At 37.9% G+C, this 27687-nt stretch overlaps 1 protein-coding gene across 1 annotated transcript in view; it reads left to right on the top strand.

The window, feature by feature from the left end:
• The first annotated feature begins 18051 nt into the window (after positions 1–18051).
• LOC126483854 (transmembrane 9 superfamily member 4) overlaps positions 18052–27687 on the top strand; it is a 57707-nt gene continuing 48071 nt past the window's right edge. Inside the window, exons 1-2 of the mRNA XM_050107069.1 lie at positions 18052–18199; positions 19257–19491. Coding sequence (XP_049963026.1) covers positions 18197–18199; positions 19257–19491 — 238 coding nt within the window. The 5' untranslated portion in view covers positions 18052–18196. The remainder of the gene's footprint in view (positions 18200–19256; positions 19492–27687) is intronic.

Here is a 27687-nt window from a genome sequence, read left to right as displayed (position 1 = left end):
CTGTATGGTTAAATGATGATGGCGTCCTCTTGGGTAAAATATTCCAGAGGTAAAATAGTCCCCCATTCAGATCTCCGAGCGGGGACTACTCAGGAGGACGTTGTTATCAAGAGAAAGGAAACTGGCATTCTACGGATCGGAGCATGGAATATCAGATTCCTTAATCGGACAGGTAGGTTAGAAAATTTAAAAAGGGAAATGGATAGGTTAAAGTTACATATAGTGGGAATTAGTGAAGTTCGGTGGCAGGAGGAACCGGACTTCTAGTCAGGTGAATACAAAATCAAATAGGGGTAATGCAGGAGTAGGTTTAATCATGAAGAGGGAAAAAGGAGTGCGGGTAAGCTACTACAAACAGCATAGTGAACGCATTATTGTGGCAAAGACAGACACGAAGCCCAACCCTACCACAGTAGTACAAGTTTATATGCGAACTAGCTCCGCCGATGACGAAGAGATTGGTGAAATTTATGATGAGATAAAAGAAATTATTCAGATAGTGAAGGGAGACGAAAATTTAATAGTCATGGGTGACTGGAATTCGATAGTAGGAAAAGGGAGAGAAGGAAACGTAGTAGGTGAATATGGATTGGGGGGGGGGGGGGGGAAGAAATGAAAGAGGAAGCCATCTGGTAGAAATTTGCACAGAGCATACGTTAATCATAGCTAACATTTGGTTCAAGAATCATAAAAGAAAGTCGTATACATGGAAGAACCCTGGAGATACTAAAAGGTGTCAGATAGATTATATAATGGTAAGACAGAGATTAAGGAACCTGATTTTAAATTGTAAGACATTTCCAGGGCAGATGTGGACTCTGACCACAATCTATTGGTTATGAACTGTAGATTAAAACTGAAGAAACTGCAAAAAGGTGGGAATTTAAGGAGATGGGACCTGGATTTACTGACAAAACCAGAGGTTGTTCAGAGCTTCAGGGAGAGCATAAGGGAACAATTGACAAGAATAGGGGACAGAAATACAGTAGAAGAAGAATGGGTAGCTTGGAGGGATGAAGTAGTGAAGGCAGCAGAGGATCAAGTAGGTAAAAAGACGAGGGCTAATAGAAATCCTTGGGTGATGGAAGAAATATTGAATTTAATTGATGAAAGGAGAAAATATAAAAATGCAGTAAACGAAACGGGCAAAAAGGAATACAAACGTCTCAAAAATGAGATCGACAGGAAGTGCAAAATGGCTAAGCAGACATGGCTAGAGGACAAATGTAAGGATGTAGAGGCTTATCTCACTAGGGGTAAGATAGATACTGCAAACAGGAAAATTAAAGAGACCTTTGGAGAAAAAGAAAGACTTGTATGACTATCAAGAGCTCAGATGGAAACCCAGTTCTAAGCAAAGAAGGGAAAGCAGAAAGGTGGAAGGAGTATATAGAGGGTCTATACAAGGGCGATGTACTTCGGGACAATATTATGGAAATGGAAGAGGATTTGGGTGGAGATGAAATGGGAGATACGATACTGAGTGAAGAGCTTGACAGAGCACTGAAAGACCTGAGTCGAAACAAGGCCCCGGGAGTAGACAACATTCCATTAGAACTACTGACAGCCTTGGGAGAGCCAGTCCAGCAAAACACTACCATCTGGTGAGCAAAATGTATGAGACAGGCGAAATGCCCTCAGACTTCAAGAAGAATATAATAATTCCAATCCCTAAGAAAGCAGGTGTTGACAGATGTGAAAATTACCGAACTATCAGTTTAATAAGTCACGGATGCAAATACTAACGCAAATTCTTTACAGACGAATGGAAAAACTGATAGAAGCCGACCTCGGGGAAGATCAGTTTGGATTCCGTGGAAATATTGGAACACGTGAGGCAATACTGACCCTACGGCTTATCTTAGAAGCTAGATTAAGGAAAGGCAAACCTATGTTTCTAGCATTTGTAGACTTAGAGAATGCTGTTGACAATGTTGACTGGAATACTCTCTTTCAAATTCTGAAGGTGGCAGGGGTAAAATACAGGAACCGAAAGGCTATTTACAATTTGTACAGAAAGCAGATGGCAGTTACATGAGTCGAGGGACATGACAGGGAAGCAGTGGTTGGGAAGGGAGTGAGACAGGGTTGTAGCCTCTCCCCAATGTTATTCAATCTGTATATTGAGCAAGCAGTAAAGGAAACAAAAGAAAAATTCGGAGTTGGAATTAAAATCCATGGAGAAGAAATAAAAAACTTTGAGGTTCGCTGATGACATTGTAATTCTGTCAGATAGAGCAAAGCACCTGGAAGAGCAGCTGAACGGAATGGACTGTATCTTGAAAGGAATATACAAGATGAATATCTACAAAAACAAAACGAGGATAATGGAATGTAGTCGAATTAAATCGGGTGATGCTGCGGGAATTAGATTAGGAAATGAGACGCTTAAAGTAGTGAAAGAGTTTTGCTATTTGGGGAGAAAAATAACTGATGATGGTTGCAGTAGAGAGGATATAGCATGTAGACTGGCAATGGCAAGAAAAGCGTTTCTGAAGAAGAGAAATTTGTTAACATCGAGTATAGATTTAAGTGTCAGGAAGCCGTTTCTGAAAGTATTTGTATGGAGTGTGGCCATGTATGGAAGTGAAACGTGGACGATAAATAGTTTACACAAGAAGAGAATAGAAGCTTTCGAAATGTGGTGCTACAAAAAATACTGAAGATTAGATGGGTAGATCACATAACTAATGAGGAGGTATTGAGTAGAATTGGAGAGAAGAGAAATTTGTGGCACAACTTGACTAGAAGAAGGGATTGGTTGTTAGGGCATATTCTGAGGCATCAAGGGATCACCAATTTAGTATTGGAGGGCAGCGTGGAGGGTAAAAATCGTAGAGGGAGACCAAGAGATGAATACTCTAAACAGATTCAGAAGGATGTAGGTTGCAGTAGGTACTGGCAGATGAAGAACCTTGTAACCTCCCCACAAAATTTAATAAATAATAGTAATAATAATATGATTCTATTTTTTGCGTAACCTGAGAACAAAATTGGTTCCCATTTATAACCTCCCTACAGAAATTCATTCACATTTAACCTCCACACAAAATTTGTTTCCCATTTAATGTACCCACAAAATTCTTTTCTCATCTAATGTAAGCTCGAAACAGAAAAACCTCGTAATAAAAAAATAAATTCAGTAACCTGGTAAATTTTGGACGACAGCAGTGCTGCGTCATAGCCCTATAAGATCATTCTGAATAAAAAACAAAAATTATTACCTTAATAAAGTCTGCAACTATCTGCTCTTACAATAGCTTTTTCCGGCACAGCTCTGTGCAATGCGGCCTATAGATTTGTCATTTATGAAAGGAAGCAACTGATTTTTCTTTTGCAACAATCGGAATGATCATGGATTGGAGAAATTAGTAAATTCTTTAAATTGAAATGAATGCTTGTTAGAAATTACTTCATATGACAAAGATTATTATTAGGATATTTTTAAAGGATTTACATGGGAGTTCACATAACATTACTAGAGATGCGCAAGGCTGCTTTTACCTTATACTATAATGCTCAGGCTCCGCCATCGCTGCACCACGACCGGCCCAGCCAACACCAGACCGCTCGCTAGCAACAACTTACTGCTACACAGTTCCTACTGCATACAACACTGCTCTTTCGTCTCAGATTCTCTTATAGCTTACCTATTGCAGGCAGCGCATACCTCTTACGTAACCCTCCACTGAGGGGGCAAAAATTTGGCAGCGATGGTGAGTCAATTGGACTTGCCATGAGCAACAAATTTTTCTAAAATCTACTTAATTAACTAAGTTGACAGTCACAGAGTATATACATATATATATATAAGTGCAGAACATGAAATGAAATAGAGTGCACATGCACTGAGTACAGAAAATATCAAGAAATTGCACTGTAGAAGTCTTTAGCATTTTTACATAACATATCGTGGAGTGAAATAAAGTGCACACGCACTGTAGAAGTCTTTAGCATTTTTACATAACATATCATGGAGTGAAATAAAGTCCACATGCACTGTAGAAGTCTTTAGCATTTTTACATAACATATCATGGAGTGAAATAAAGTGCACATGCACTGTAGAAGTCTTTAGCATTTTTACATAACATATCATGGAGTGAAATAAAGTGCACACGCACTGTAGAAATCTTTAGCATTTTTACATAACATATCATGGAGTGAAATAAAGTGCACACGTACTGTAGAAGTCTTTAGCATTTTTACAAGAACTAGGAAAGGAATGGGAAGGATTGCATCATGGTTGTAGCACAGTAGGTTGCACGTAGCTGCACTGAAAGTCCATATCTTTCTACAGAAGCACATCACCAAGTGAGACTATCTGAAGTTCTCTTCCCTGAAGTATTAATCAGTGTAGCCAAGACACTGAAATGTCGTATTAATATTCAATGTTATCATTTTGGTAGTACATTAGGTACACCAAACAGTGGGACCATAATAACATCTCCATCGTTCAAGGTGGTGGACAGCATGATGTGTCAACACCACACTCCTGCAGAATTGATACTTTTTCACCAACGTAGAATTAGTGCAAAATCCAAATATAGTGCTCCATGATCATAAGGATGGACAGGACAAACGGCTATTGCAGTAATTTCTGGTAATTAGGTCAGAAGGTGAAGGACAGTAAGTCTTATGCTAGACATCATTGAGGATTGCACTAGTCTATCAACCGATTTGAGTAATTGGTGGCACTCATCGCCTAGTTACTAAACATTTCTGTACTATGTATGAAGTATTACAGAACAGTATTCATAAGTCATCTGATGACACCAAATATTGGCACTCATTGGCCAGTTACAGATCATATTTATGCATTGTTCAGAAGTCATCATTCAAAGCAAGAGTTAATTAATGGCATAGTATTTACATAATTCATCTAATTATAGTAATCATTGGCACTCATTGGCCAGTTACTAAACATATAGCAAGTATTGAATATTACAAAACATTTTTCATCATTCACGTGACATAAGAGATATTTAAAATAATTATTGGCACTCATTGGCCAGTTACAAAGTATTCTTATATTTTTATAAAACATTATTCAGTATTATTCAGAAGTCATCATTCAAAATGAGAGTTAATTATTGGCATAGCATTTATAGAGTATAACAAAAATATTATTTACAGAAATTATTGGCATAGTATTTATGCATTATTATAAAACATCATTCAGTGTTACTCAGAACTCATCATTCAAGTGACATAGGACATATTTAAAATACAACACACTATAACTATTACTCAAGGTCTGTGGTTAGAAAACATCATTCAGTATTACTCAGAACTCATCATTCCAGTGACATAAGACATATTTAAAATGTAACACACTGTAACTATTATTCAAGATCTGTGGTTAGAAAACATCATTCAGTATTACTCAGAACTCTCTTAAACTGGTAGCATTATTTGGGACTGGTAATACATTTTTCTTTTTTGTCCTAGCAATGCATTGCGTTGGGATCGATAATTAATTGCTGGGGCATGAAAAGATTTGCTTTTGACTTATTGCTGCAAATAACGATTAGTAACATCATTCATCATGAGTCAGCTGTAGCAAAGTTATGAAACAAGTGGAGTATATGTGATCACATTCATGAATGACACACACAAATGTGTAAAAAAATGCAAGTACTAGAACAGGTTTAATGACTAACTGCTTATAGCACATTAATTTCATGAATAGCTTCTTCCAGAAAAAAATACAAAATGGATTATTAAGCTGAAAGAAGAAACACATATTATGCTGAAAAGTAGTGAACTTCGAATTAACAGGTAATGAAACGAGTACTCAAAATGTATGTACTCTAGCTGTCCTTTCCAAAACATTCAGTCATTATACCATGCGACATAAGACATACTGTCAAAATGAACTGCAACAAATACTTAAGTAACTACATAGCATTTCTTAACTAATAGTAAATATATAAACTTCTCTCATCTGCAAAGAAAAATTTCATTATTCATATTACCATAACTTCATTACTATCATCACCTGCAAAGAAAAACTTCATTATTCATATTAGCATATTCTTCATATAACTATTCATCATCATTCATTATTATCTGCAAGACACTTCATTATTCATTATTCATATTACCATTTACTTCATACAACTATTCATAGTATAGAGTTTCTTATTTCTAGCATATCTCATCACTAAAACTAAGATGTGAGGGACCGATGACCTTTGCAGTTTGGTCCCTTTAATCTTTAAACGAACCAACCAACTAAGATGTGTAGTTCTGTCTGACAGCCTGCATCAATCGCCTCGTATTCTGAAAGAAATAATTAGTTAAGACTGCTATCATACGATGTGTATAGTATATTCTTGTTAGTGTTTTTAATTCTGATCCATTTACTCTTCGTGACGAGGTATTCCATCTTCTTTCGTTCATTCCGAAGGTGAAATTCCCATTTCATAGTAATCCACTGTGGTTTGTTTAATTTATTTCTTTTACACATTATTGCTTTCTGAAAATGATGAATAGGCATTAATATCTTGCATTTAAATCATATACCCATTAAATAAAAACTAGTTTCTAGTGATATAATTAAGCATACAGCATAGCATGACAGAAAACGTTTTATTTCGAAAACATAGACAGTGTTGAGGTGCAAAAATGTACACAGAGCATCATAATGTAGTAGCAAAAAAAAAAAAAAAATGTAAAATAGTCACGATGTTGAGATATCGTAAGGCAAAATGTCAAAGTCAACTGGTGTTTGTTACATCTTAAACATTTCATAGTGCATACAAACAAAACAGGAAAACAATCATACATACATGAAAAATGGAAAATGTGCACAGTCTGATATATAACGACAAGAAATGACTTTCTTTGTGTTCAGCTTGTATGTTGTGTAGTTGATAGAGGCGAGAGTTGAAGACTTTAATGGAGAAATAATTTGATAAAATTAATATGTCACTAGATAAAATTGCATAATTGGTCATAAAATATGTAAGTTTATCTGGAAAAATGTGCACGGTCTTATGTGTAACGACTAGAAAAGCGACCTGCTAACCTTACCTTGCCGGGCACTTGCCAAGAATAAAATACGATAATCATCAGTAAGTATTCATATATAAATATAATTGCATAAGTGGTCATATAAAAATCAGGAAATGGCATTACAGTGTGATAAATCATAAAGTATGTTCATTCAATAAAGGGTTTAATATTGGAGACATGGTGATTGCCTTTGCTTTTTCTGGTTCTCAAAGTTTCGACGTGTACTACATTAGGGTGAGGAATGCTGCGAATTCGATATGGACCTGCGTATTGAAGCCCAAATTTACTGCATCTATTCTTTCCTCTATTGGATAGATAGTGTGTACGTACTAATATCTTCTGTCCAATGTGAAAGTCACGGCGTGTACAAACCTGTTTTTGCTGTCTTCTCCAGCGCTCTGCGGCACGTTTGATGTTGTTCAGCGCAATGTCAATTATTTCATGGTGTCGTAGTCGACGAGATGTAGGAAAGGATACTAATTCTTTAATTTTGTTAGGTGGTTCAACATTTTTCATTATAACAGTCGGAGATAGCATAGTGGATTTATTTGGTATGGAGTTAATTACATACTGGAATGAGAGTATGTGTGTGTCCCAATCAATATGTCTTTTATGGCAGTATATTCTACACAGTTTACCAATTTCTTTCATTAGACGTTCACAAGGGTTCGAAGAAGCGTGATACTTGGATATATAGATCGGAGAAGTGTTTCTAGCCCGTAACATATGTGTCCATATAGCAGATCGAAACTGTGGTCCATTGTCTGAAATTACTTTCAATACATGTCCTACATGAAATAGAAAATGTTTTATAAATGCTTTCGAAACAGATTTAGCAGTAGCTTTGCGTAATGGAGTGAAGGTAACAAATTTCGAAGTGAGTTCAACTGCGACAAAGATGTAGCAAAAACCACTATTAGTTCTAGGAATCGGACCAAAAATGTCTACAGCGGCCATGTGTCTCAATTTAACAGGTACAATGGGATGTAACGGAGGAATATGTGAAGTCGTATCTGACTTAGCTTTCTGGCAGATTTTACATGACGCTAAAACTCGTCGAATACGTTTCTCCATGCTGGCAAAATAACAGTTCTGTCTCAGTATAAGAAAACATTTTCTGGCTCCGTAAATGTGCGTAACTTAAATGAGTATACCAAATTAATTTGTTAACAAGCTCGTCGGGAATACATAATAACCAACTGTTGCTGTCAGGGTGAGAGCGACGAAACAGAATATTATTGCGTACAGTGTAATGGTTTCTAATGGTAACATTATTCCTATCTTGCCAAAGGTGTTTAATTTCTTTCCATACGTTGTCTTTACTCTGCTCTTGTGCTATGTCTCGTAATGACGACGAAATGAAATTTTCAAATGCAACTTGTTGAATATACATGACGCTGAAATTTGCTTTGCAGAAGTTGGTTGCGATGTCTTGCTGATTGTTACTGAGAGAACGGGATAGTGTGTCTACTACAATATTTTGTGTACCGGGAATGTGAACAATTGTAAAATTAAATTCCTGTAAATAAAGTTTCCATCTGCTTAACCTGTCGTGTGTAAATTTTGCTGAAAGTAAAAACTGTATCGCTCTATGATCTGTGTAAATGGTCGTATGTCTTCCATAAAGAATATGCCGAAATCTCGTGAATGTCCATACAACACATAATGTTTCAAAAGTTCTGTGACAGAATAATTGCGTTCAGCAGGTGACAGAATGCGACTCGCAAAGGCGATGTTTTTAATTACTGTAGTACCATCGTCTCCAATTTCCTGAAAAATGTGTACGCCTAAAGCGGTGTTAGAACTGTCGGTGGCAATGGAAAAATTTCTAGTAAGATCTGGATGTGATAAAAGTGGTGCATTCAACAAAGCTTGTTTCAGATTGACAAATTCAGAATGTGCTTGGCTATCCCAGGACCAAATAGTGTTTTTACCCGTCAATTGACATAATCTAGGGGTGTCTAAAGCAGAGTAACGAATAAATTTACGAAAAAAGTTAATTAAACCCAAAAAGCTGCTTAGTTGTTTCTCCGTCGTAGGTACAGTAATGTCACGTAAAGCTTGAAGTTTTTCCGGATCAGGCGCAATGCCTTCTGCTGAAATTACATGCCCAAGAAATTTTATAGAAGTTTTGCCAAAGTGCGATTTACTGAGATTAACTGTGAGTCCTAGTGCACGAAAATTCGTAACAGTTGTTCAAGAATCAGATTGTGTTCAGATCAGTTAGCTTCTGCAATAAGAATGTCGACTACATACGTTGTGATTCTGCCTTTAAGTTCTGTCGGGAGTATAGTATTCAAACTGCGAATAAATGCTGCTGAAGAAATAGTTAAACCGAACGGTAATTTACAAAATTGATAACAGTCACCAAAACAGAGAAAAGCTGTGTACTTTCTGCAGTCACGATGAAGCTGAATTTGCCAAAATCCCGATTTCAAATCTAACGTGGAATAAACAGCAGTACCATGAAATTTCTGTAGAAGTTCTTCTAGTGTTTGAGGGCGATCTGTTTCATTAATAATAATGTCACTGATGTGGCGCGAATCAAGTACGAGACGAAGTGAACCATCCTTTTTTTAGCAATATGGAGCGGGTTTATGTACGGACTAACTGCCGGTTCAATAATTCCTTGGTCAAGCATAGCTTGCAATTCTTTCTTAACTTGTTCTCTGTGAATATACGGAATGGGATAATGTTTGGCTTTAAACGTGTCGTGCTGTTTAACTTGAAATTCATACATAAAACCGGACATAGTACCAGGGACGTTGTCAAAAACTGGAGCTTGCTGTAAAAGAATTTTGCCTAGTTGCGTGCGTTCGTCGTCTGTATTTGCACTGCTCTGTTTAACTTTATCAGAAATCATTTGTATAACGTAATAGTCGGCTTCGACTGGCGTATTATAGTTGTGTACGTACGTATCTGTGAACAATGTGGAATGACAGTCTGTGTTACGTGATGTGGAAATGACCTCAGTACGATTAATTGTTTGTTCTTCTGCAGATAAAGAGTGCTGAAATTCTAAAGCCAGTTGTACATTTTCATCCTTTAACATTAAATAGGAGTTTTGAAAGTCAATAATTGCGTCGTGTTCTACCAGAAAATTCGTACCTAAAATAACGTCTGTTGTCAATAAGGGAACAATCCAAAAATTTGAGTGAAATGTATGACCTGCAATACAAAATGATAAATGTGTCTGTAATTTTACATCTACTCCTTTATCATATACTGCTCCTTTTACTTTAGTTTTGCCTAATGGTAACGTAGGATAGGTATTCTCTTTGTTACATTCGTTGAAAGTTTCCTCATTTATAACTAACATAGGTGATCCAGAATCGATTACTGCTGAAAATTTGGATGATCCAATCTTTACTTCAATGACAGGGAGGGAAATGGTTTTTTGAATAACTGGTCTTTCCTGCAAAAGAGTGTCTCGGATGTCGTCAAAAGTAATAACATTTTCGTGAACAAGAATCTGCATGTCAAAAGTATTGCTTGCGTTGCTGGAAGATGCAACCTGTACTGTATCTAATCAAATTCTATCTGACGTGCTGTTATTTGCGGGAGGATGCCGTGGCATTTCGACTATTTGAACTGTTCTGTTATTTTGTCCTGACGTATTACGTTCGGGATGATATCTACTGTCTGGTTCATTCATGATAATCTGTTGTTGCGGATGATTTTGCTGCTGGTAAGACCGACTGTTATTAAACGTACGCTGAAAATTGTGCTCATTACTTTTACGTCTGTTATGATAGTCATTTCTATACGGTGCATAGCGATATGAGTAGAAATGGTGTGTTTTCTGCACGTACTGATTTCCTTGTTGCTGTGCGTTACTATTTGGCGGACCCAACGCTATACGTATAGGCGGCGAAACATTAAAGCTTGGTTGACCTTGCAGACTGCATTGTTGGTTTGGTATGCTAACCGGTTGGTTTTGTTGCTGTTGTTGGGAAAAACCTCTATTGTTACCAAAATGTGGTTCCTGTTGCTGATAGTTTTGACAATACTGATAATTAAAATTTTGTCTGTTGTTAAAGTTCTGGTGGTTGTCGTTCCTGAAGCGTCTATTACCTTTGCTATTGAAATAGCGTGGCTGATCGTAATTGCTGTATGCTTGTTGGCCTTGGTTATTACATGAAAAATTTTTGTTTATGAAGGAATAATCTGATTGCTGAACTTCCAAAAGCTGTAACAGATCTCTGAATGGCGAAATATTTTCTTTCTGCTGACCCGTTAAAAGTGATACTCCTAATGATCGTGGTAATTTAGAAATACATAATTGAATAAGTGCAGATTCACTGTGTGGTTCACTTAAGTACTGGTTTTGTTGGACCATGTGTTCAAAAAATTGCGTGTCAGTGGAAAAATTTGAGTTCTCATAATTCGGTAAACTAATTAGTTGATCCTTGATTCCGCGCTATGTCGTCTTCGACCAATACGCTGACAGAAAAGCATTCTGAAATTCTTCTAGCGAATAGCATTGTCTCGCGATCGGTCTCATACGAGTTGCCGGTTCGCCTTCCAAAAAACTGCAAGTAAATTCAAGTTTGTGTGTTACGGGCCAAGTCGGTGGAAAAGCAAAGCTAAAATGCTGTATCCAATCCAATGGGTGAATCTGTGTTCTGTCATTTTTAAATACCTTAAATTTTCTCACGGATAGAAAGTGCTTGTAATCAAAATTATCGTCTCTGTATGTCTGAACAGGTTCAGCATTGTATGATAATCTGTTTGTCTGTGACTGTTCGGAATCTAACTCACGTACTCTTTGTAAATTACCTAAATTATACTTGCTGTGTGAGTCTGACAAATGTTCGCAAAGTGGCATATGCTGTGATGTGTTAAAGGCTGAAATATTTTTCATCTCCGTCACTTCGTGCTGTAACGACGACAATTTTCTACGTCATGTGTTATTGGACGAACCTATCTCACTGATCGTCTGCTGTAAATTTTGGAATTCGGGTGTTTGATTAAACGAAACTGGTGACGTATCGTCTGATTTGGTGTCATTATTACTTTCGATAATGTCAACACGACTTGCCAATTCATCATATTTTTCAGTCAGTGCTTTTACCTGATCATCGTTTTTAGTATCACAAGCATTAATTTGTTTTTGTATTTCACGTTTGGTTTTGTTCAGTTTATTAACGTCTGCTTTGATCGCATCCGGTTCCTGTATTAGTTCCAACTTTTGAAGTCTGTTGGTCACTGTCTGAAAGTCCACTGTGTGTGTGTGTCTGTCTTTGTTTTAAGATCAGAGATGTCATCATGTAATTCGGTGTTCAACTGTTTGATAGTATTAATTTCGTCTGATACTGTAGCAATATTGTTGTCTACGTATGTTTTTGCTTTTGTAAACAATTTACGCTTATCTTCCTGTCTTTGTGCAGTAATTGTTTCCATGACTTGTCGCTTTACTTTATTCTGTTCCTGTATAAATTTACGGTAACGCGTTTCACTGTTTTCTAGGTGGTGATTAAAAATTTCGTCAATTTGGCTGTTCTGTTGGTCAAATTTCGTATCTACTTTCACGTCCAGTGTGTGTGAAAGTTCTGCTGACATTAATTTAAACTCGTCGCGTAACTGTGTTGCGTTTTCAGAGCATTGTTTAGCGACTGCACTAATTTCGTCTCTAAGTATTTTAGTTGTGGCTGCATGTGTATTACTTAATTCTTGTGCCACAGATCTAATTTCTTCACTACTGTTCCTAGCACAAGGCGTAATTTCCTCAGGTAACTGTTCTTTAGTATCATGACATTGCACCGCAATGGCTGTAATCGGTTCACTAAGCTGTTTGGAATTGTTATCTACTTTTTCATTAAGTTGCTTAAAGTTGTTGTCTTGTCTTTCATTAATTTGTTGTTTGAGATTTTCATTAAGTTGTTTGTTCGATTCATTGAGTCGTTTGTAATTGTCGTCTTGTTCTTTCTTCGACTGTTTGAAATTGTTGTCTATATTTTCATTAAGTTGTAGCAATACTGCCATAACTTGATTCCAGCCAAAATTAGCGACTCTATTTTCTATGCTGTGTGTTGGTGTATCTGCATTTGTCACGTTTTCTGTAACCATTTGGTCATTCTGTAATTCTTGAAAAGGTTTGCCAATTGAATGTGCACTATTGGTCACTACACCGGAATCAAATAAATCTGACATTTTCTGAGTACATTGTTCACCTTCTTTAGAAACAATTATCTGTTCGCTACGTGAATTTTGCAAATTAGGTGTGTCAAACTGAGCAGCATTCATTGTATCGGAACGTGCCACATCATCAATTGTTGCATTTACTCTGGACATAATTAAATTTGTTTGCTCATCATTAGAATTAAAATCATTACTAGTGATCGGTACACATTGATTGTCTCTACATGGAGGACTAACATTAAGACACCGAGTGCCGCAAGTATTATCGGTCAAATTGTTCGAGTCGGCTATTTCACTCATTGCACATCGCGATGTACTGTTAAGAGTTTTTTGCGGCACTTTTCACAAATCAAAATTGAGCACAAAAATGAAACAAAGGCAAAGCAAAAATGGAACAAACACAATTACAACAAAGAGCAATAAATTGCCGATGATCTGTGAAAGAAAGCGTGACAAATTAGTAAATGCGTTGTGCCAGATGCAAACTACATTTAAGTAAATAAGAGCAGATATGTGACTACTTCTCAGAGATTCACAAAGAAATACGATCCTGGCCGGTTGTCGCCAAGTGTAACCTCCCCACAAAATTTAATAAATAATAATAATAATACGATTCTATTTTTTGCGTAACCTCAGAACAAAATTGGTTCCCATTTATAACCTCCCTACAGAAATTCATTCACATTTAACCTCCACACAAAATTTGTTTCCCATTTAATGTACCCACAAAATTCTTTTCTCATCTAATGTAAGCTCGAAACAGAAAAATTCCTAAACCTCGTAATAAAAAAATAAATTCAGTAACCTGGTAAATTTTGGACGACAGCAGTGCTGCGTCATGGCCCTATAAGATCATTCTGAATAAAAAACAAAAATTCTTACCTTAATAAAGTCTGCAACTATCTGCTCTTACAATAGCTTTTTGCGGCACAGCTCTGTGCATTGCTGGCCTATAGATTTGTCATTTATGAAAGGAAGCAACTGATTTTTCTTTTGCAACAATCGGAATGATCATGGATTGGAGAAATTAGTAAATTCTTTAAATTGAAATGAATGCTTGTTAGAAATTACTTTATATGACAAAGATTATTATTAGGACATTTTTAAAGGATTTACATGGGAGTTCACATAACATTACTAGATATGCGCGAGGCTGCTTTTACCTTATACTATAATGCTCAGGCTCCGCCATCGCTGCACCACGACCGGCCCAGCCAACACGATACACCAGACTGCTCGCTAGCAACAACTTACTGCTACACAGTTCCTACTGCATACAACACTGCTCTTTGGTCTAAGATTCTCTTATAGCTTACATATCGCAGGCAGCGCATACCTCTTACAACTTTGCACAGGATAGAGTAGCTGGAGAGCTGCATCAAACCAGTCTCTGCACTGAAGACCACAACAACAACAACAAAAGCAACAACAGGATAGGATAGAGGGCTTGTCTGCTTGAGTTTTGTCTCTAATAATATGTACTGATGCTCCTGAATCTAATCTCCATTCTGGTTCTATATTACTCATTACTCCAAAAGAGTAATAAATGGAGAGTGCCTTAGGTTGATCAGCATTTCTCCTCTCTGGACTATTTGCGTCATAGCTTTTTTCCTTCGTAGTTGGCCTTTGGTGGCAGTGGGATACGATGTGACTCATCTTCTGACAGTTTTAGCTCTTGACTGGTTTTTCCTTTTTCTTCTTGAAATAAGTGCTGTAGCTGTTTCCTTCTCTGAAGTTAAGACACGCTGACGTATTTTTCACGTCCTGGAGGATCTTCACTTTTATGGTGTCCCTCGTAACTGGTATGTCTACACTTTCTAAGCCTATAATCATGTGTGCATATTTTTCGGCAGCCCTGCTAACAATAATGTGAATACCCGTTCATCGGCAATCTCGAACCCAATGTTCCTTAATCGATTCGATGTGGATGTTATCTTGTTGAGATACTCGTCCACATTCTCGCAGTTATCCAGTCAAGATGTGACTTCTGGTAAAGGAAGACATGGAATTCGGTGGGCGCAAGGTCCGGGCTGTATGGCAGATGGTCCAATACATCCCATTTGAATTGTTTGAGTAGTGGTATGGTTACGAGCGCTGTGTGAGGCCGAACGTTGTCATGAAGCAAGTGGACTCCACTTGTCAGCATTCCCCTGCGTTTGTTTTGAAGACGTTTCAAAGTCTGGCAATATGCAGCAGCATTAATTGTCGTTCCAGGACGCATAAATTCCAACAGAAGACTGCCTTGTCTGTCCCAAAAAACAAAAGCCATGATTTTCTTCGCTAAAATCGACACTTTGCATTTCTTGGCTTTTGGTGAATTCGAATGGCGCAATTGCATTGATTGTTCTTGGATTCAGGTGTGTGGTGATAAACCCACGTCTTGTCACCTGTCACAATGTGATCAAGGAACTCAACACCTGCTTCAGCATAGCGTGTGAGGAAGTCGAGTGCAAAGCTCATCCTTTTCTTTTTGTGTTCCTCCGTTAACAGTTTTGGAACGCAGCCGCACACAATTTCCTGTACCCTAACTTGACAGTCACAACGTCATAAAGAGTTGTCATTGACACGTTCGGTATGATCTGAAGCAATTCTTTCAATGTGAGACGTCTATTCGCGCAAATTGCTTCCTCCGTTCTCCAAAGAAGGGTATCAGAGATCACAGATGGCTGACCTGTTCTTTGTTCGTCATGAACTTCGATCCTACCTTCAGAGAAATGACGACACCATTTCGTTACATTTTGTCGATTCATAATGTTCCCATAAACCGAAACAATTTCTTTGTGAATATCCGCTGGTCGCTGACCTTTTGTATGAAGAAAACGTATGACGCAGCGCACTTCGCATTTATCGGGATTCTGAATCGGCGCAGCCATTTTAAACACGACCTACTCCAAACGGAAGCAACGTTCAACTGCCGAACGACCGCGAGGAGAAAGCTAACGGTTCAAGGTTAACACCAGTGTTGCCAACTTGCTCTCCAAAACTCTTCTGTTGCTCTGGCGTACAGTGTATCTTTACTTTCCGAAATACCCTCGTATATATAGTTCACTAGATCAATCAATAACACCACTTTTGATCTCGCGTTCCGGTCCTTACCTGCGTAATTTTACCCAGTGGACTTCAGTGTACCATTCACTAATCCAGTAAATCATCCAAGCATAAGTATGGTTCCACAGCAAATTGCCATATAGTGTAGTTCTTGCGACCTACAAGTCTCTCTATCTGCAGTATTTGTGTCACACTCATTTTCACAATTACTTTTAGTGTTTGTAAAGACAGTATTAAACTACGCTCGTTCCGATAGCTGTCACTACGCACTTCCAGGACTGTTTCGACGACATTTCCTTCTATATGTCAGAATACTCCATGCAGCGCATTCACTGGTGGTAATTCTGAATACGGAAAATGCATTAATAACGCAAGCAATATTTTAAAATCCATTACATAGAGCAACGCATTTACAATCGGTAGTTGAGCTAACTTTGCCACATACACTTTCACATACGAAATTACTGTTCATATATCCTTAACAAAACTGATGCTGGCTATGTTGGCGACATGCTGAGCACACCCTGTTCACCCCATAGATATTCCTACTATACACAAAGCAAAGAAAAGATTCGCATTCTGGGCCACGTAGGTCAATGGGGATCGACCGACTGCCACGTCATATTCTGCCAGTGGCGTCATTTGGATGCAATATGGAGGGGTGTGGCGCCAACACACCACTGTACCAGACGTTACCGACTATTCTCACTATGGAGCCGCTGGTTCTCACTCCAATAGCTCTGAATTAGAGTCTCGAGGCTGAGTATACCTCATTCCAGTCCTGCAACTAAGGAAAAATTCCTCTCATTGCAGGAAATAGAACCTGGATCCTCCACACAGCTGCTAGACATGCTAACCACTAAGTTATGGAGGCGAACTGTTTCAACCATATGACCGACTGCTACTATTTTATTTCAGTTAATGTAGTGTCTTCTATTTCATCCTAATGTAAATGATACAGGAATTGTCATGTGTGGAGAGAAAGGAAGAGGTAGGTAGATAGACAGATAGCCAGATAGATAGAAAGAGAGAGACGGAGAGAGAGAGAGAGTTTACAATTTGTAGCTAGAAATATTTATCAAATTTAAAAAAAAAATCAATATGCCTCTCCAGTCCACATACAATACTCCGCCTTTTACACTATATTGTGCTAACATCAATGTAACTCGAACATAGACAAATATAATATGAGCAAAATGTGTATGTATTAGAACTTAATAAGTTCATCCCGAATTTCACAGGCACTACGCATTTCACAATTCTGGCACAAGGAAATTTCATCCGTCTTGAAATTTGGTTGGTAGCGTTTTATCCGATTTTTTTTTCGAAAGTTATACTGCTATTGTCGTAAACAATGCAACTTAAATAATAAACATCAATTAACTGTTAGAAACTGCTATAGATCCTTGTACCACGACGTGAAAATGACAACTCGAAAGAATGTGATCAAAAACATATTTCATTCATTATAAAATTGGTCTCTTTCATACAAAATTGAAATAATGTAACTCGGACGGAACTGATAAACAGATGTAACTACACTGGCTTAAGTAAAAACACTATGGGTCATCATGCAATTCAGATATGAAAAAGAATTTTAAAAAATCTCACAACTGTGATACTGCGTTGTCTATGAAGTTAATTTTTAACTATGAACTAAAATAAAATGTCGTGTCAATTCCTGAAGAATAATTTATATAGTCACTCTGTGATATACCGTGCCTTGTATGATTTAGTAGACCTAATTACAACAAATAAGTTATAAATATTCTAACCTTTTTTGTGATGTTTTTAACTATCTATCGATTGCAATATATCGCTTATACAAACGTCAGTGATGGGAGTCGGTGTATGTATATCTCTTCCAAGCTATTCGCCTGTGTGTATACGAAATATACATGCGAACGTAATCAGTGTTTTGGTCATGAGGTTGTAGCAGTAGTTTTATGACACGGTGGCAATTAAAGTTGGTGTGAATATTTGTTAATTATGGTTAGTGGATCTCGTATGTTCTACTGTCGTAATGATACAGATTAGCTGCAGCGTTACCTTATGGAAGTTGTTATCCGAATTTTACGATATTTGCTTGTTCCACTGTGATATTTTCATTTCACTAGACAGGGAACCGGTGGATACGTAGCCATGTACTCAGCTTATCCTATGACTGGTTAAATCATATTTGTCAACATAGTGATAGTTTGTTGGAGCAAGTGTGAGATATCAATGACAGGACGTTACCGCATAGCATACCGTTTACTAAAATGTGAGAGATTCAACCAATAGAAGTTTTAAAGATGGATAATTTGGCATTTTACTTGAGTATATATGTTAGGTGCCGTGAAAGCCGGCAACCCTTTGTCGTGCCTTAGCATGTTTGCTTACAGCTCTTCTCACCGTTTTATGAAAGTTATACGATGCCTTACTCGTGTTATTTTTTTTTTTTTTCTTTTTTTTCAGAATTTGTACACTTAAGTAGTCAACAGATTCCTTGACGGGATACAGTATTTCATGCAATAGTTTTTCTCGTAGTACGGCGTGAAAGACGTAATTTTGATTTGTTCTTCTTTGTTGTAAACTTCACGTATTATCGTTGAGGTTAAGAAAGTATTCGTAATTAATTCGCGTTAGTTGGAATTTTTTGTAGGGGCATTTACGAAGTTCCATGTGCTTGACATGTGGCATTTTTCTCGATAACTGTTCCCCCCTGCCTCACCCCTCACTGCAGAGACAACCTGGCCGTGTAGAAATAAACTTTGTTTTTTAAAAAAAATGCTGTAGAAGCGAGCAAAGGTCGTTCATAAAGTTCATTGTTGTATTACACTATTTTTATCCTATTCCTCTTGACACTTGCGTATTTCATATATTGTTTTTGCTTCTTATGGTGGCTGTTACAAAAAGTGTAATTACTGTAAAGTGGTAATAAATAAATAAATTAGTATGACAGTGTTTTGGTCATGGGCTTGGCCTTTATTGCTATTTGTTTTTTGGTTGTATTTATAGTTCATCTTGGCTTTTGTTGCTTTGTGTTTATGTTGATTCATTTCTCTAGTTACAGGTAATGGTGAGAAGTTATCTGACATTGGTTTCGGTACTAGTGTGCTGTCATGTTGGAGAAGCATTTTACATACCAGGTGTTGCACCTGTGGAATTCAAGAAGGGATCTCGGATAGATGTTAAGGCAGTGAAAATGACCAGTACTCACACACAGTTACCATATGAATATTATTCTTTGGATTTTTGTCGCCCAAAGAATGGGACCATTGTATACAAATCAGAAAATTTAGGTAATCCACTTTAATTTATAAATTGTTTTGCAGGACTTTAAGAGCAATATGTTTCTTCTGCAGTTACTTTGTTGTGTAAATCTTGTACTTAAGGTGTCAGTAATCTTTTGTAAGTCTCTCTGCCTGCCTTCTTGTAATTTATAATTCTTAAGTTTCCTTTACTTTGATTGAAATTTTGTATGTGTGTATCACATAGCTCCTGCTATGCTCTTAAATGCAGGTAGCCTAATACTTGCACTGGGAGCAACCTGGTTTTCCAATATGTTGACTTTATTTTTTCATGTACTGCAATGCTGATAAATTAGTTTTATAGTTCATTAGACAGAACCAAAAGTCAGTATAATCGGCACTTATTGCAAAGTATGGTAAGAAAATATCAACATTAAAATGGCTGTGCAAAGTGTAGGATTAAAGATAGAGTGAAAAGGAAGCAAAAGGAAACCTACAAACCCACAGGGGAGGTGGGGCGACAAGACTGAAAAAAAAGGCTAACAAATACCAGTGATTATTGCTGGTATTTGTTTTATGATCGCCCGCATCTCGTGGTCGTGCGGTAGCGTTCTCGCTTCCCACGCCCGGGTTCGATTCCCGGCGGGGTCAGGGATTTTCTCTGCCTCGTGATGGCTGGGTGTTGTGTGCTGTCCTTAGGTTCGTTAGGTTTAAGTAGTTCTAAGTTCTAGGGGACTTATGACCACAGCAGTTGAGTCCCATAGTGCTCAGAGCCATTTTTGTTTTATGAGCCTATGTGGAATCTGTGGATTCAGGAAGGCTATGCTCAATGTCATGCATCATTTCAAGTGCCCCAAGGGGCTGCCACCTAAAAGGACAGTCACATGGTTCACTCAGCTATACAGGATCATAAAGCCATGTCACATACCTCGAATCAGGAAATGGGTTTGTTTGCAGCAAGGCAAATATCCACATAGACATCACCACATTATTGGAAGCACCACATACTGTTAGTACAGTGTCCGTTTTATAGCTTCTGTTGATGTGGCAGTGGAATGTGGTGGGCCAACAGGGGTTTCCCACTGGCAACACTGACACTGGAGTAGCATCACATTATCTTTACAGGTGAGCACTGGCTGTGCATACAGCATCACAAAAACTGTGAAGAAAGCATAGTGCCCCTGTAACTAAAATATAAAAGTTAAAAATAAACACATACAAGTAGACCAGTACACTTTCTCTGTTGCAGTTCCACAAAATTCTGTTAGCTGAGAGTTATGAAGAAAACTCTGTGATAACTAGTTTACATTATCTCCACAAGGACTTAATGAGTTAGTGATGTGGCTAACACCCTCAACTGGCATAGGAAAATGCTGGGTTCAATCTCGGGTTGGCCATCCAGATAATGGTTTTCAAAGGTCATCCAATTCACTCCATGCAAATGCTGGGATCGTTTCTTAAAAGAGCCGTCGCCACTTCCTTTCCTCTCCAATAATATGAAATCAGAGCCAAGCTTTGTCTTTAACAGTCTTAACTGTGGACAGGACATAAAACGCTAACCTTTCTTCTTGCTGTGTCTCGGTGTTAGAAGAACAGATCCAAGCAAGTCATTTTTGTGAACAATGGTGAGCAGCCAGCCGATACTGCACGCCAACACTGTAGCGCAGTCTGTAGGAGTGGACACTTCCAGCTGCCTTGTGGCACACGATATTGATCATTTGCAACATTTAAAAAAATACTGGCAGTCCGTCATAGCAGCTTCTTTAAATTCATTCATCCTGTTGGCAGGAGGGGGGGGGGGGGGGGGGAGACAAGATAGGTTTTGGCATTATAGGATGGAACATTCCCTTGTGAGTAGTATAGGATACCGAGAGGGTATTTTAACTCTTATTTCATTCTTTAATCATTGGCTTGATGACTGGCAAGTGAAAGCCCTAAGGCTCCTGATAATTTTTGTCTTGTCCTTGACTCTTGACCAGCATTCACTGCCACACTGCCTGCAGCCCATCAATCGGGAACTGCTGATCTACAATACAATCACCTCTTCTTACAACAACTGATATTTGGTCTACAAATATTACATTTCTGAACTGTTAAGGGTGGTGGTTGAGCCCTGTCATTGTGTCCTACATGTCATTATTTTTCAGCAAGATGATATGGGATTTTGTCACCCATGCTTTCCTGAACAGCATTGACGAACAGAGTATTCGACTTTTGCCTCGGCCAACAGTTCTCCAGATCTCTCGCCCAGTGAAAGCATCTGGTAAAGGATTATCAAGATACTGGTGCACCAGCACTCACTACCCATTGTAATCAATCACATGGGGTGCAGAGTTGCGGCAGCAATGTCGTTCCTCTATTGGCCACCTAAACTCGGTTCAGTTCAATGTCCCATCAGATTAGGGCCATTGTTGCTGCTTGAGGTGTCAGTTCTGTGTGCTGAATTTTGCAGGATGTACATCCCCAAATTCCGTACAAATTTAGTTGTGCACTTTTTATATTACACTGCATACCCACAGTACGTAAAATTTGTTGTTTTACTGTCCTCCATGAAGTTGCATTTTCAGTAGTAGTGTAGGTGTTGTTAGTGGGACTGATTTCAATAGAAATTGGGATGTGGTGTATAGATGGCACCAAAGCAGAAGAATATGAATTTGTAGTGCCTCATCTTTCAAGCTGTAACCATCATGTTTCCGTAGGGCTATAAGCATATTTTCTGTTGTCCTCTGCTCAGAGACTAGTTGGAGAACCTGCACCAAAGACTGATTAAAGATTCTCTCATTCTCTAAAAACCCAAAGGGAGTTGCGGAAAGCAGGTAACATGATGATAGTATTCAGTGATCACCATATTGGAAATAAAAAATGGGGGGGGGGGGGGCAGGAGAGAATATCTTGGAATTTCAGAAATTTAACCAGTTACCCAAAACACACAAATAATTAGATAAATGGAAAATATGTATTTAATTTGTGTTGCAGTCCATTGGCATATATAAAGCAACATTTCCTAGTGCACATTGCCAGTGTACTGTATTGATGATTAGTTGTGTAGAAATACACATACCTTTAAGTATATATAAAGCAGTCAGTTTAAATATATGACCTTTATAATGTTTTTTTTTGTTCTTGTCCTTGTAACATTTCATCCCTAAGATAATTTTTTCTTCGCTTTACACTCCAAAGACAGAGATTTCCACTGGCTAATAGAAAATAATGTATTTTATAATTCACAACAAGAAAATAAAATACAAAGATTAGTTTAAAAAGTTTTAATTGCTTTATCTGAAAAATATTACTCAAAGCAGAGTTTGAGTGCCTTGCAGCAAACACAAAACATGGGAAGAAACAGCAGCTATTCAAATGTGTGAGACAATCAACTGGAGGAAAATTCTCAGAGTTCTGGTGGTTGTCAACCATCCATAAACTGTCTGCAGCTGCAGCTTGGACAGCTCACTGTTGTCACAAACAAGTGGGTGGAGTCAGTGATACTGCCCAAACATCAGTTTTGCTGTATGTATTTGCATGACAGTTTCAGACTGTCACTTTAGCAGTCCTTTGTGGTTGATTCTTTATCCGTTGTCAAGTTGTCCAAAAAAACAGCAGTCATTAAGATGCTTGGAAGAAGTGGGATTTACATCCCCGTTGAATCAAACTTTTGTTTAGATTATTGTGTTTTCCTTATGTTGAACCTACAGTCACTCATCAAGCCACTTCATGGTGTGTGTGATGAAGGTTGCTTTGTGCACCTCTGTCACTTTCTCTCCTATTATAGTCGTGAATGGTTTTCAGGAAGAATGATTGTTGGTAAACCTCTGTGAGCTTGAATCTCTCTGATTTAACGTTCATGGTCTTTTCTTGAGATATACGTAGAGGGAAGTAATATATTGGCTGATTTGTTTAGTAATTTTAACAGGAAACTACACCGTGAAGCAGGACACCTCTTTTACACCCTCTATCATTGTGCTTTCAGTGATGGGGAATACTTCAAACCTATTTTTGAGGCATAAAGGGCAGCCATGTGGCAAATACCCACCTCTGCCTTCCACCCAGAGATTTGCGACCCCTCTGCTGTTGGCCACTCACTGTCAGGAGAGTGTTGACCAGCCAGTATGAGAAAATGTAAAGTCAGTCTGGTATTGGAAGTGTTTTGTATAAATGGAAACTACTGCTATGCATAGTGCTTCTGGTGGTTGTAATGGTGGTGGTTCCTTCACCCTGTGTCCTGCTGTTAAATTAGTGCACTTAGAATCAGTAATGAATAGTGCCTGGATTTTAATGATAAGTCATAGTCTTTTTCTTGAATGTTACAGTGAATTTTGCAACAGTTTCTGCATGAATCCAGGAATTGTAGGCCTAGTGTAGAAAGAAGTTCTTTTTATTGTGCATATGAAGTCATATTTTGGCCAAAATTATATGCGTTTTGCAGTGGTCCAGGTGATATTGTCACAAATTAACACAAACACAATTACGATAAAGCTTTATGTATCAGAACTTTAGTACAAAAGCAGCGTAACAGACTAGTTAGTTTGCTGAACTTACGACATTTTTACGGGTGTTGACAGAACGATCTCAGCTCTAACAAAAGTGCCTTCTGACATAATAAACATCGCACATGTGGTCATACTATTCCGTTTGAATATAAGCTCCCTCTGGTTCAACTTGCCAAAAGTAAAGTTCTCCAATAGCATGAAGTTGCAAGATTTTGTTCACGATTTTGGAGAGTTTTTCAGCACTAACCAAATGGGGAAACATTATTTTGTAATCTGTGTGAAGTTAAGGTTAGGGCAGAAAAGCACTTTATGTGCAACAACACTAATATTACCAACCACAGCAGCTGTGTGAAGAGAAGTTCTGGAAATGACAGCAGACAATTGCTATATTTGAGTGGACAGGTCGAACTTCAACTGTGAAATTATTCTTCAGGGACTTGTGTGAGATGATGGTGTCTTGTTACATCTCATTGGAGAAGCTGAAGAATCTACACTTCAGCCAGTTCTTCGAGAAGAGCACAACAGATAAAGTTCCAGGTGAATCTACACTGAGAAAGAACTGTTTACCTGTTTGGTATGATGAGGAGCTCAACAAATATAAACTAATGTTACTGACCACAAGGTTTGGATGTCCATAGTTGAAACAACTGATGTGAATGGGTTTTATGTTGCAAATGTTGTTCGTGGTGTTTTAAAAGTTGGCAGACCTGGAGCAATGTTCCTCCTAATGTGTGAAGATCTTGAGAGAGTTGCCATTTTGTTTGACAACTCTATGAAGCTGCTGTGGCCAGCTGTTGTGAAAAGAATCAGTGTTTTGCTGCTACTAAGAGATGGCTAAAGCAGCAAAGGGGCTTCAGAGTCTCTACCCCAGTTTGATTTTTCATTGCACATGCGTGCAAAATTGCAGATGGTGTGTGGTCAGATTACTGTGATGTGGACAGATTAATTTCCTGTGGCAAGAAAATCTAAGAGAATGCTCCACTACATGTGCAGAAATGAAAGGAGAAGTACCTTCACTGTCCTTCCCCCCTCAGCCTGTTCTTAGATTATGGGCCTCTTGGCTTAATGCAACTGAGTATTACTGCATCAGCTACACCAAAATAAAGATAACCATTTGTGAAATTGATAGCGATGAATTGGGTACTATCAAAACTGTGAAAGCACCCTTTACAGATACTTGTATGAAAACTTGGCATACATCAATGCCAACTTTTCAGTATTATCAAAAGCCACTGCAAAACTGGAAGCCACTGGTACTCAATTGTGTGACACCCTGGTTGTTGTGCAACATGTGTAGAATGAGCTGGGTTGAGCTCTTGGTCATGGGGCTCAGAAAGTGAGCGACAAATTGCAAAATGTTCACCAGTGGGATCCTGGATACTGTGTGCAGTATTAGTGACAGACCTTCTGGAAAAGCCACTACTTGAAGGCAGTGAATCAAAGCAAGCCTGCAGTGATCTCACCACCTTCAGATACACTCCTGTGATGTGGAGAGGAGCTTTTCTAAATACAAAGCTATCCTCTGCATCAACTGTAGATCTTTGAAAATAAAAAATTTGGAAATGCGCAATGTGATCCAGTGCAACTTTGCAGAAAGTAAAGATGGACACAATGTCGTAACGATTTTGAAATATTTTCAAACAGGTGATGTGCAGCAGTAAAAAGGTGGTCTTATTGTGTGGATAGGTGTTATTGTTTTCACTGTACTTCGTGTTTTTTGAGACACATGCAGATATTTCAAAAATAAATTGCAGTTTCAAACACTGCAAAAAGTAAGTACTATATTAACAATTAGTTCACAAGTAAATTTTGTATTATATGAGATATAAAAAATTCAACAAGAATGTTTTTAAATAAACTTACATTGTCATATTTTATTTGTAACGTTATATTTGTACAAATTTTAGGTTATAGATGCTTGCATATTTTGCTATTTTTTTTTTTTTTTTTTTCAGTCATTAAAATCTGGGTCCTAGTAATGAATGTATGGGACTTCGGGGTTACATTTAGCTCTTGTCTACAGTAGTGGGCCTGTAAATGAGCGCATGCAGTGCTGAACCCAATTTTATGTCAAAATTGACTGCTTTTGTAGTGCCAAAAGTGCCACTGTGTGTGAGAATTTAGTATACCAACTTTCTTTAATTATTATTAAATAAATAATTAAATTTTTCCATCACATTACAAACCTTAGCTGCTGTGGCTGATCCAATAACTTCATACATAGGTTGCATGATGATTCATCATGAGTCTCACGTGGCCACAGTCTTTCCTGAATGATAATTTTGTGGGTCTGTCTTTCCAAATTGGATTTTACATTTCAACATGAGAATGCTGTGGACACACATGCTCCACTTTGCCTCCTTTTGCGAAAGATAAATGTAAAACAGTTCTTAAAAAGATAGTTTATCAGGGAAATGGAACTCTAGACACAACTGTAGCCGACCTTGTGGAATTGCCTGTTCCTTCTGCAACCCCTCGGCCATTGTACTCCACTTCTTCTTAGGTCTTTATGTGCTCTGTTAAAAACTTTTGGGTCGACAGAAGCGTCCGATCCAACGCGTCGGCTTTGACCCGTGACGTAAGGGTGTTGTAGTGTGTGACGTCATGACGGTGCGGAGTTTGGTTTGAGTGTGGCTGTCTCCAGTTCTGTTTTATCTTATTTTATTTACTTTTCTGATCTGTTCGTTCTATCTCGTGAGATTTTTTTTAAATTTAAAAACACTTATTACTTATTTTGATTATCTGTTTCCTCGAATTTATGTTTTAGTTTATTATATTTATCTTTCTGATCTGTTCGTTCTATCCCGTGAGATTTTTTTTAAAAAAAGACAAAAAACACTAATCAGCTACTGAAGCATCTTTATCTTCTATGGGTTGCAGGGGTTACGACCCCTGGGGAGGTGGGTGGGTATTCATGCATGGCTGTCTTCACTTACACGTTGTAGCTACGCAAGGCGTCTAAATTTGTTTATATTTAGTTTGCCCCCACCCAAAACACCCCATTTCCCGCGCTTGTCCCGTTAGTGTCATAAGGCTTCTTGTGGAAAGTGTGTGTGTTTGTTTTTGTTTCCGCCAAATTTGTGACGTCATGGGTCAAAGCAGACGGGTGGGATCGGACGCTTCCGTATTTCCAAACTTTTGCTGTTAGGTGCAATCAATTTTTTGTCTTCCTTTAATTTGCATGGCAGTTGGAGTGGACTAATCAAGGGCTGAGTAGGAAAATCATAGAGAACTCATGGCTAGGTAGGCACAACAGGAATGAAATCGGTTTAATTTATTTATTGATATATATATTTTACTGTATGTAGGAACTGCTGCCTGCTGAAAGCTCCCCTTCAAGCGAGGTTTTGCTTCTGCGTGGATCAGCTGATGCCTGATAAGCAGAAACCCAATTTGATTTATTGTTTGATATTTGTGAAGTAAAGTAAACTACCACAGAAAACATTTTTTTAATTTTTTATTGTTTATTATTTTTAAATTTTTAAAATTGTTTTATTATTATTGTTGTTATATTTTCAGAGTGCCTTCTTTAATTTATTTGTATTTGGGTTGACAATACACCCCTCTCCCATGCCCCATCCTTTGGTTCCTCTGTAGGCCTACTTAACCACCAGTATCATCAGAAGAAAATACTTGATGTATTTTGTGTTGGACGTTTGGTTAGTGGTGTATTTCATATTCAAGTAATTTGTGCCATAAACATTTTGTTACATTTGACAATACCTGTAAGTTAACATTTGAGTAAAATTTTCCAAGGAAA

The sequence above is a fragment of the Schistocerca serialis genome, chromosome 6 (assembly GCF_023864345.2).
Source record: "Schistocerca serialis cubense isolate TAMUIC-IGC-003099 chromosome 6, iqSchSeri2.2, whole genome shotgun sequence".
Taxonomy (NCBI): domain Eukaryota; kingdom Metazoa; phylum Arthropoda; class Insecta; order Orthoptera; family Acrididae; genus Schistocerca; species Schistocerca serialis.
The sequence above is the reverse complement of the archived record's forward strand: the minus strand, read 5'-3'. Positions and strand labels throughout refer to the sequence as shown.